The sequence below is a fragment of the Acanthisitta chloris genome, unplaced genomic scaffold, assembly GCF_000695815.1.
Source record: "Acanthisitta chloris isolate BGI_N310 unplaced genomic scaffold, ASM69581v1 scaffold24576, whole genome shotgun sequence".
Classification (NCBI taxonomy): Eukaryota; Metazoa; Chordata; class Aves; order Passeriformes; family Acanthisittidae; genus Acanthisitta; species Acanthisitta chloris.
The window spans coordinates 26,708-38,931 of record NW_008680072.1 but is presented as its reverse complement, the minus strand read 5'-3'; the positions used below and the strand labels follow the sequence as shown (position 1 = coordinate 38,931).

The following is a 12,224-nucleotide window of genomic DNA, read 5'->3' as shown; positions in this document are numbered from 1 at the left end:
CCTACTGAAGCTTATGCCTAGTTTTAACTAAGCAACCCAGTCAGGATATCTCCATACCTAAGGTCATTAAGAGAGTCACAAACTAAATATTCTGTAAATTCCCTAATGGGCCTAATCCAATTGACATGCTCAAAGCTCTCCTAGAACCAACATATATGATTGAGTCCTTCTGAGAAAAGGGACTCTGGTTATGATTGCTGTCTCTAGCACACAGCTTAATTGTTAGAGCACATGTCCAGGAAATGGGAAACCTGCATTCATGTCTCTCCCCACTTCCCCCAGTTACCATAATGTAGGGGCAATACCAGAATGGAGTTACTTCTCACCCCTCCCGTTGAAGACAGGGCATTGCACAGACAGAAATGAAAGAATGGTGAGAGAGCACACAAATGGGAGAGGAGTTTTATCTCTATGGATATGGGAGAAATGCACTCTCACGTGAAGAGGAGTCCTAGAATCTGGTTTATACATACTGGATGGAGACATTTGGTATAAACAGTCTAAAAAAAAAATTCAAGGGGCTACCCTTATCTCTTTCTCTACATGGATAGAGTTCAGCTCCTTTTTTTCTTTGTATTCCTTAGCCTCACGAATCTGACACAGTTTGAGTTTGCAATACTCAACAGAAAGTGGAAGACTAGAGTTTGGTTAAAAACACTTTCATGATGCACTAATGGTAGAAGAAATAGATATCTATGGAGAGGAGACATATATAGTGAATAGTATATTTCTAGAATTGCTCGGATTCTGCTATGTTATGAGGCAGATTTCACTTGACTTTACTGCAGAAATTACACATGGTGCTGAGCTTAATGGGCTTTTGCAGGAGTTAGTACATTGGTACTATTTAGCAGTAGAAACCAAGCTCATCTGTCAGGACTCCTAACAATTTATACTGCGTACTCAAACTTTACAAATACAGAACAACTCCCTAAAATAAGAAATGGGAATTGACAGCGAAGGAGATACACTCAGATTTCCCATACAGAAATTACACATGGTGCTGAGCTTAATGGGCTTTTGCAGGAGTTAGTACATTGGTACTATTTAGCAGTAGAAACCAAGCTCATCTGTCAGGACTCCTAACAATTTATACTGCGTACTCAAACTTTACAAATACAGAACAACTCCCTAAAATAAGAAATGGGAATTGACAGCGAAGGAGATACACTCAGATTTCCCATAAGTGTATATTAGCTGACATTCCTGTTTTTTTTTTTTTCTACATTTTCTTCCTAGTCCTGTATAACAAAATTTCCATAATTTTGGGTGCACATTTACCACCATGAAACACAAATAGTATAAAGAGTTCTCTAGAACAAAACATGAAACACAAATCACAGGCATAAAGCTGAATGAAAGAGAAGACAATTTTTTTTCTCTTAAAAAAATTACTTCTATACTATAAAATCTTTATTTTAGCTAATGCATTTTGGACCCTAACCTAAAAGTGCTTTTATGCACAATAGCCACTATTGTTTAGACTAATTCTAAGTATTTCTCTTCAACATGTCAGTTCCAATAAAGGGTCATCATGAGCATCAAGTAATTCATACATAAGATGAATTAACAATATAATATAAAGAAGATGCCTTAATACCCACGTGCAGATTTCAAATATATCTATTTTTTCTGTTTCTATCCAATTCCTATGAACACCTATCTAATTCTAGGTTACTGCTGTGCTATATTTGTGCTTCAGTTTTGTTATTTACACTATACTTTTGATTTCTTTTAAAGGTAAAAATATCCTTCATATTTAAACAATGACACTCTACAAAATTTAAAAAAGCTCCAACAACACATTTTTTTAAAAAACACACCAAAATTAAGTCTCCTGACTTCTGATCCTCCAGTCAGCCAGTGGATCCACTCATTTGTGTGTTGTGATAAATTAAATCTAGTTCTATCCATTTATAAAATCAGCACTATATTAGCACATTTCCCACAGCTGTGCTACATTCCCAAGAAAGAGAATCTGTGAACATTAAAATTTCCATGGACAAATCAAACCTATTGGAAGAACTGATGAAACTCCTGACTTCTGATCCTCCAGTCAGCCAGTGGATCCACTCATTTGTGTGTTGTGATAAATTAAATCTAGTTCTATCCATTTATAAAATCAGCACTATATTAGCACATTTCCCACAGCTGTGCTACATTCCCAAGAAAGAGAATCTGTGAACATTAAAATTTCCATGGACAAATCAAACCTATTGGAAGAACTGATGAAACAATGCAAGTATAAATACAGATTTTTTTTTAGCAGGATTAAAATTACTGTACACATTAAATTCCATTTTCAATCTTGAAATCCAAATTAAAATTTTATTAAACCTCTCCTCTGAATTGTCAGGACCTGTTTGAAAGCATTATGTGTCTTCGCATGCCCACAGTGCACTCCACCAACAGCACTAATTCACAAAAAGAACTAGCTACTTTCAGTTGCTTATAAGCATGCTTGACAGCTATCCTTTACAGAAGACAGACACAGAGATAGAATATCATCTATACTAAAGGTCTTACCCTTTTCTTACAGTATTTTTTCATGTATTCTTTCTTCTGTACACAAGGTTTTATAGTCACAAAGGATGTGATTAGAATCCAGCTTATCTTTTAAAAATCAAAATACCTATAACTTTTGGCAGCCTGTTATGCTACATAGTTTTGCCTCTGTGAACAGGAGTGATGATAAATGTAAAGCACAGCTCCATGATGTGCTATAACACAGCTGATTCCATCAAAGTTTAGTTCCTGAATTCTCATTCATCAAAAATCTAGAGAGAAAATTGGTTTGCTTGATTTCAGAAAATAAAGTATCATTTTTTATTTTTTCATACATGAAACTAAATTCAACAGCACAGATCCCTGACCTCTGCAACCAATTAGTTATGAATGCTGAACAAAATTTTTAGGAATTTTGTGAAAATGTATTCAGTACCAAATATTTATACAGAATTATATAAATGACATTAAAATTCTTTCCGTAGCAAATTAAAAGCTGGAAGTTCAATTCTCAACAGAGTTAGGACTTCCACAATCACAACTCAGAAAAGAACACAGCAGTCATGGACTTACCAGGTCAAAAGAAAGAAGGGGCTGAATGCTACATATGCTCACTCTGCTAAGTAGCAGCAACTGGCACAATACCAACTCTCTCACATGATGCTTTGCAGCCCCTTTTAATATTGCAGCTGTATTTGTTTGCTGGGTACTAAGAAACTCAGAGAAGACCCTCTGTGCCAACTTACTTTCCCTGAGCATTGTGCACAGTTTACTAGTTTGCTAATTGTACCTGCAATAGATTCTGCTTGGAAAATTTAAATCACAGACACACAGGAAAAAAAATTAGGTCATTTTGCATCCTGGTGATACAGAGAAAACATTGTAAAATAGCAAAGCATCTTACAGCAAAGCCTTTCATGGCAAAACATCGTATAGCAAGAGCATTTTATCAGGATGTTCTTTAGAACAGCTTACACTAGCATATTTGTAAACCTAAATTAGCATACTTGTAGGAATGCTTAAGCTGCAAATGGACATAAATGGTAAAAAAACCCAGAAGATAAAAGGATGACAAACCTGGCAGACAAGGAGAAAAGAGGAAGATAAACTGGAAACTACCAGTTCTGAAAACTAGCAACAGGAATACAGGACCATAGAGCATGTGTTAAACCCCAAGGTAGAAAGTTCAACCTGATGAAGGCTACCAGCCTTCCTCCTGAAGACCCTCGGACGACCACCAGAGGCTGTTGGACCAACGCCAAGTAGGAGGAAACAAAGGAGGAGAATATGATAATGATTTCTGAGAACTAATTATAATAATAACAACCACCCATTCCTGGAAATAATGAATATGCATGAGCATTTGATGTATATAAACTATGAGTGTTTTACCCCAGTCACACAAGTTTGGTGGAGTGATCCCCTTGTGCCCAGCACTGAATAAACAAATACCTGCTACTCAGAGATACAAGCCTGTGAGTAGTTCTTTTCCAGATTTTCTTGCCATCACTGGGATACAAACTAATTCTGAAAAATACTGAAGCTTAGCTTTTAATGAGTTAATTTCTCCTAAGTCCTTTTTCCTACTCAATACTCAATCATGCAGAATGTGGTATTTTGGTATCCCTTCAAATTCACCACAAAGAACATCAGGAGCTACTGTTTGCCTGTTTCCATACATCGAGTGCAGAACTTTTTTTTTATATTCAGCTGAAAAGCAGCCAGGAATTGCAGTAAAAAACCACTGCTTATAGAGTCAAAAGACAAAATGGTGACATAGGTACACTAGCTACTTTGTCTTGTTATCACTACCACTGACCCTATGGAATTTTGAAAGTAACTAATATTGATGGATTATTTTTCAGATGAATACTCCTGTGCATGCTTCACTAAAAAAAAAAAGTCTTTAATACAGAAATATTTATACTGAAACATACATTAGAAACAAAAGGCAACACAAAGTACAATCCAAATGAAATATTAATAGTAAAATGATGATGATATGTGGCAGTCTTATCCATTAATGCTATGTCATACTGCTTTACCCATCAATGTAAGCTCATGCTGCTTAGCAAATCTTAACATTTTTGTGACTAATACACAAATTACAGTTAACCTCAATTATGGTTCCAAGCCTTCATCTTTTTCATACTGAAATGAAACTGGGAATACAAAACTATGAAAAAAAAACCCTATGAAAAGTCCCTTTTCTCTAGTGACCTTTTCAATTAGCCATGACCCCTGGTAATTGCCATCTTTGTTTTGTATACTGCAAGCAGTGAAACAATTCATTATTTGTTCATTCCCAAAGTAACAATATGACTATCTCTAGATCCTTTATTCTCACATTAAAATAATTTAGGGTAGTCCAAATTCTAATATGTGTTCCCAATTAAAAATTCACCTCGCACTGATTATAGGAGCACATTAAAAATGAGAGATTTTAATCTTAGTTTTGAAAGAGGAAAAAATTGTTTTTTCTCAGATTTTATAATCCTGTCTTTTTTTTCAAGAGAAAATCCCTCTGAGAAAGTGAATCTGTCTTCCAGAACCTCTGGAGATGTTTGGTGCTCTAGATCATAACTTGAATAACATCTCTTTAAATATTCCTCTCTTCTAAGTGGGACCATAAATCTTTCTCACAGAGTATTCCTGACTCTACCCCTGAAAATAATCCATTCCTACTCTCCAACGTGATCTTACAAAATATTTTTTAGGATGTTGTGTATGGCAGTATGACTAGCACATACCTCCTACCAGACTGTGCAGAGCAACTGAAAATGTTAACCTTTGCAGATGACTGCTTCAATGCAGTCACTTCTATGAAGACAAGGCTTATTCACTTGCTCAACTTGTGCTTTTAAGATGCGACTGAACAGGGAGAGGGGGGAACTTGTTGGCAAAGGAATGACAGGAGGCTGCCTACAACCAGGTGAGCAGGAAGGAGTGACTCTTTGTTAAACCTGACTGACTCCTTGGTAAACCAGCCTCTTTCAGAATGTCCAAGTGGATGGACAGACAGGCTGTAGGGCTCATGGTGTGGAGGATGGGACTTGAAATTCTTGGAGTAGAGAAATGCAGCATATGACATGAGTAGAGCTGTGAGAACATGGTGGGGAAGAAAATAAGGCTGAAAATATTTTAATGATTCTTGTCTATGTTTTGCCTATATGCCTTCTCTTAGGAAACCATATCCAGACTTCCCTCGGAGGCTGAAAGCTGATAATTTAAGAGGTGTCTTACATCTTATTTTAACGTTTTCCATCATCCATTTATAAAAATCCAGTATCAAAATCAAGAGTGAGCATTTTTTCTCTAGCTGGCTTCTTCAGTCAGTCTTAGAATCATGGAATCATTTTGGTTGGAAAACAAAATCATAGATTCATGGAGTCCAACTGTTGCAACTGTTACAACGGGTCAGTAACAATCTAGGCCAAATTTAATAAACGAACACATTCAGTTTCAAGGACACCGTGTACACTAGATGATAGCTGACTAGTTGATTGTTGACTGGTCCTTGTAAATGCTTAGCACATCCACACAACAACACATATGTCTCTACCTGTTTCCTACCACAGTATTTGCAATTCTAACCTGCATTCTTTGGAAACTCCGACCACCTATCCGGCCATTTCGTTTCTAAGGAAAAGGTATTCTCAATTGTGTCAGTACTAAAGCTGCAGTTCCCATAATGCATAACTGACTTGCAACTGAGAAAAAAAAAATATTTCCACTGTCTCATAAAAGCAGCAATTGAGAAGAGAGGGTATATAAAAATTAAATGACTCAGAAATAAATGGAAATTTAACAGCAAGCTTTAGATAAAACCTAACAGTACCTCAACATACAAAATGTTCATTTCAGCAGTATTTCTAAATAATAAAAACAGATTCACACAGTCAAACCTGTTCTATAACACACACACACACACACACACACGTGTGTGTGTATATATGTATGTATTTTTATATATATACGATATTAGGGTGTCAATCAAGTGTGACCAGAGCAAACTGTTGTTTAATTTAAACTGAAGATGAAAATGGAAATAGCTACTAGGATGTGGCCTTGAGCAACCTGATCTAGTGAGGAGGTGTCCCTGTCCATGGTGGGGGGGGGTGGGACTAGATGATTTGTAGGGTCCTTTCCAACCCTTAAATTCTATGATTCTATGATCACAGTCAAAGAACGGTTTCAGTAAATGTTTAAGAAGGAAAATAACTCTACCAAAGCATTCTCTAAAGTCACCAGGACTCTTAAACAGAGAGAACTACTGAACCAAGAGGAATGTATATGCTTTCTCCCTGTGATGTGACTAGGACACTCCCCACTTAGAACAGCTAGATTCCAATACCCGTATCAAGGAACGTGCAAGTGTCCTTTATGAAGGGGAATGCCTCAACACATCAAAAATACATCCACAAAGAACAAAAAGAACAACCCCAAATGTCCTTTTGAGCTTTGTTTGGCTCTCAAGGTCTAAGGAGATAGAAGACTACCACATACTGCCACCACAGCTGGAATAGATGCACTGCATAGACAGAGTTTCCAGTTTCTAAACCAGCCAAATTTTTTTGTTTTCTTTATACCCAGTTCAGTGTATATTTTCAATTGCACTTGACTTCCCTGTGAAAGAGCAAGTTCCTTCCTACTGCTTCTCTTGCTCTCACAACACTACTTGCCCTTCCAGGATAATATAAACCATATTCATTTGCCCATTTTTGAGGTCAGGGCAAATATCACTTACTTGCTTGCAAAGTCAAACTAAAATATATTCTCACCTCACTTTCTTCTTCAACCAGTATTTCTTCCAATATATCTTATCATTAATTAACTTTATTCACAACTGTTTCTACTCCATGTTCTGAAGCTTCTTCCTTTCCAGATAAAGATATTGTTCATTCTCTGCACTGTAGTACATAATATTTATACCACCTTTACCTTCAGTTTTAAGTAAAACAGTTATTTCCCCAACAAGAGCCACATTTGTATGAAGTGGGATAGTGGATTTGCATACAAAACTGCAAGTTGGTTTTTTAATGGCTTTTGAAATAAAACCACTTGGTAACTAGCACTTTGTACAGGACCAAGTGTTGCTCTTTCTTGTCTGTTTTACTAAAACTTACATTAAAATACAGAAACTGAACAACTGAAAACTGAAAAGGTCAAATTAATTTTTCACCTTTAAAAGTTGCTAACCTATCAAAAAGTATTTCATCAACTGATATTTCAACTTAAAATTCTTCTGTTGCTTAATACAGTTCTGTATTTTCATACAAAATGAATCTTCTATAAACTACATAATTCAAAGTATGATATCTAAATATTATATTGTATGAAAGATACAATCTTGCATTTTCCATGAGAACCTAGGTGTAGTTGAAATTTTACTGTGCATCTATAATTAATTACATTGAGTAGTTTTTTTTCAGCATAAAGGATAATCCACACCTTACAATAGGTGAGTTTCTTTTTCTAATGAGCTGGCTGTAACTTTCACAAAATGTGGTAATAAGTCATGAAGAAGTACTGCCAGAATTCTTGGCTCAAGGGAGCTTGAAAAAGTAGACCATTACATCATAGATGACACAATATCTACTGAGAAAAGGGGAGAAATAAAACCAAGCACTGATTCACAATCATTTAACATTAATCTCACTTCCTCCTTAAGTCATGACAAACAAATCTTTGTTTAGAAACAGAGACAGAGGAGAAAAATGTAAATGCTAAAAAATGGTGCAAATGAGAATTCCTTAGAAAAGATGGAGAAACAGGAAAGGAAGACTATGCAATGGAAACAAAGCAATCTGTCTTAGTGAAAACTCTGGGAGTAAAGTAGTAATTGCAAAAGTATCTTAGACATGAAAAGCAGCAATACTTTATAAAAGCACAGTTGTTTGTTTAAGGACCATTAAGAAATATCAGAAGAAACAGAAAGAAACTAAGGGAATTCCAAAAGCAAACGCTACAGCAATGATGGTGAAAGCAAGCAACTGTTTCTTTAATTTCAGCCACTTAGGCTCTTCCTGCAACACATGAAACACTGTAGCACAGTATTTTACATATTCATTGTCATTTTATGTTTATGTACTGCAAATATAATAAATATGTGTTTGCATGTGTGTCACTGATTAGGAATAGCATAAGGAACTTCTTTAGACAGACAGACAGAAAATTTCTAGTTAACTGAGGCCATTTCTGTGGACCATACCTGCAGAATTAAGAGCCACTTTCATGGGTGAATGTAAATACTCATACAAGAACACAGAAGATCATTCCTCAAGAATCACGTCCCGTGTTTGCTGAAACTAGGAATTTCTGCTATACTATTGTATTTTAGTCACTGCATTTACTATTTCCTCATATAATTCTGAATAAAGAGAGGTTCAATAAAACAGCAACTGTTTCTCTTACCGGAGTGAGTGCTCCTTCTGCTTGAGCTTCCATAGGACTCGTAGGGGTGGCTGCAAGAAGCTGTCCAGCAGCTCCAGACAGAAGTTCCAATTTATCTGTAAGCTGTTCAGAAGCAGCAGGATGACACTCCATGTCCAGAACAAACTCCACCCCTGAAGTCTGGTTCTTGGCATGGACATTGTTTCCTGCACAAACACCCTGTCTGGACTGCTCTTCTGCAGGTGACTCCTCTAGAACTTGTAATACCTCTGGCTCTTCATCTGAGGGACTTCCAGTCACCTTGTGTCCTAAAGCCTCATTTGTCCCGAAGTCCTGCAAGTCCCGTTCCTTATCTATTATCACCCATTCCTTAGAATCAACCTCCTGCCTGCAGGAGTTTAAGTTAACAGCTACAAATCCATTGCTAATAACACCATCAGCATGGTCTGGAGAATTAGCTGACCCAGGTTTTGAAGCATCTGGAAGATATTCTTCATCATAGTGCCAAACATGGTCCACACGGGCAGTAGCAGGAATAGGTGTTTTCTGAGAAAGAGGAGGAACAGCAGCAACAGGAGTCTCTGCCACAGCATTCGTGTCTTTCTGTTTCTTCTCCAAACTTAAGAAAAGAAGTTGATATCTGAATTAGTTAAGAATTAATTAAATAATGTAAGCTACATTTGAATTTTTTCAGTAGGAGAAAACTACATTTACATAAAAATTTGTTGTCCTATTTTGGAACAATCTACAATGGTTCAAAAATCCACAATTTGAGACAAAGAAGTCAAGTAAAAATGGACAGATGGTCTTAGAAATTTACACATATAATAACTTTCATTGTAATGTATCATGTTGTACTGTAAATATAATTAACAGAAGGGAGAACAGTGAGTGGATAAAAACTCAGTGATAAGGTTACTGCCAGATGTCCACTGGATTTAATTTATGTTACAAAGCAGAGACTCAAAGCATAACAGAAGAAACAGATGTCTCCAGAAGCAGTTATTAGATGCTTTCAAGGAGAATGTTATTTACTGTTTTGATTGATTCCTTACTTATGCTTTTCATAATTTGCTTCATCAAACAAATTCAAATTCCTAACTCCCCTATGAAGTATCTAGAAGAATTTTGCCACTGGCATCACCTCAGTTGTCTTCTACTGCCCCTGCTCAGCCTCTGCCTTTTATTCAGATTTCACTGTCTCCTCCCTGTATTCTTTCTACACATAGGCAAACTGATGGAATCCGTTCGCATGCATCTGTCTCTTCTCTACCTTCAAATTCTATTTTAAGACATCAGTCTTCTATCACGATTTTTTTATGTTGGTGCAACACCTTTGGGCACACACCTGCTGCATGCAGGTAGATTTCTAACTTTACTTCTTTAATCCACTTCCTGAATCTTTCCTTTTCATGTCACATATTCTAATCTCATGTTGCCTCTACTGAGCACCTGATGTCATCATTCTTATTTAGGATGAGTTGTACTGACCGTCAAAGGTATGTCAATGAAGAAAAAATTAATTAACACCAAGGTTACACCACTAGGTCTTGAAATATAAATTTCTCAAGCATGGAAGTCCAGTTTTAACTGTATCCTAGCACTAATCTTTTTTTAAAGAAGCTGCCAACAATACTTTGCTATAGCTTGCGTGAGCACACTCAGCAGCTCCATTCCTGGTCTTCACATGGCAGATGAAAGGTAACAGTATCCTAATTAAATACCCTTAAAAGATCTAAGCATAAGAATAAAATTATTTCTTTACCAGGCCTCAAGAAACTTATCAGCATCTGGCTTTGGCTCCAACGTCATATGCTTCTCCAGTTCAAAGCTGTGAATTGAACGTAACTTTCGCACCAGTGGAACATCTCTCTCTAACTGGATGGTCTCTGAGCAAACATGAATTGGGGAACCGAGACTCCGTGCATTAAGCATTCCATTCGCTGGCTCATGGCTCTTTTCTTCCTCTGTGGCAGCCTGTAAAGTAAAAATTTAACCCACTAGGAGTGGCAAAACAGAGGAAGGCAAGGTACTACATGGTGAACACCACCCAGGTTTCTAGCATGTGAAAAGAATTTGTATTTGTAATGGTTCTTAAGTTCATACCCTACTTAAGGTAGTTTAAATATGCTCTTCAGCACACACCTACAACAGACAAAATACTAGTACTATACTAGTTCTGAGCAGGTCTGAGAACAGGAATCTCAAAAACCCTGTAACACACTTAAATTGGCTCTGATATTTCACAGCCATCTCTGAAATTTTTTTTATAAAATAGTCTGAAACCTGGCACTTGGTCAGCGTCTTCGGCCTGCTTTACAGTCAAGTGCTCTTACTAAAGAGAATTAGCTTCCAAGTTGTCTTTTTGATTCTCTGGAGCATATAACACTGCTATACACTAAATCTACTAGATATTTCTGTGACTTAGAACTGTGTTAGTCCAACCACATTCCCTCTTATATACTAAGTGAACATGATTTAGAGCTGGGAAATCATGATCATCCTTAGTTTTTACAAGTATAATTAATAGAAATTGGCTTTGTTTAAACGAGAACCACCTCCTTTCTCCCTCATCAGTAAAAAACAAACAGACAGGCACACTTGAAAACAGGCACCATGCCTTATTCCTACCCACAATACCTTATTTTTCTAACAAACAAGAAGTAACAGTCTCAAAACTGGACAGCTCTCTTAGTTAAGTACATTTTAGTACCAGATCCCTCTTCATGTTAAAAGCATTTTTGTAAAAAGAAACAGGGCTACATTTGTCTGAGTATGAAATATTGTGATTGTAATAGAGACAGGAACCAATTCTCAGAGATCACTTCTGAAAATAAAGCAGGATTCTCTTCTGACCTCTGGATCAGTGCAAAGCTATCTTATGGAGACAAAACCACCAAGTGAATTAAATGGATACTGCCATGCGGACAGGAAACTGTTCATAGATGGTCTTGATGCAGATTTGTAAGTACCTTGCAGATCCCTAGTTTTATTTTGTTTCTGTTTGCATCCATTTCTTCCCAAACATCTTTTTCCTGAGGACGCTGATGCCCAGGGGATCCAGGTAGTTTCTCTGGTGAGACACCAACTGGAATACCATTCTCTCCATCACTGAGCTGTTCATCAGGAAATACTTCATCTGTGTTTTCTCTCAGCAAATCTCCTGGGATAGGAGTAGCATTGGCAATCCTACAACAATAGTTTACAAAAAAATAATCAGAAAGGTAAAAACTTTGACACTCTCATGTGTTTCCTGAAATTATGTTGTTCTTTAAAAAAAAGAAACAAACAAAAAATTACAAGGCAAAACATGTTTCTGTAGAAAA

The 12,224-nt window shown here is 36.6% G+C and overlaps 1 protein-coding gene across 1 annotated transcript in view; it reads right to left on the bottom strand.

Annotated features, from left to right (window-relative positions):
* TTBK2 (tau tubulin kinase 2) overlaps positions 1-12,224 on the bottom strand; it is a gene marked incomplete at its 5' end in the record, with an annotated part of 39,194 nt that overhangs the window by 3,221 nt on the left and 23,749 nt on the right. Inside the window, 3 exons of the mRNA XM_009077588.1 lie at positions 8,920-9,517; positions 10,664-10,875; positions 11,871-12,087. Coding sequence (XP_009075836.1) covers positions 8,920-9,517; positions 10,664-10,875; positions 11,871-12,087 — 1,027 coding nt within the window. The remainder of the gene's footprint in view (positions 1-8,919; positions 9,518-10,663; positions 10,876-11,870; positions 12,088-12,224) is intronic.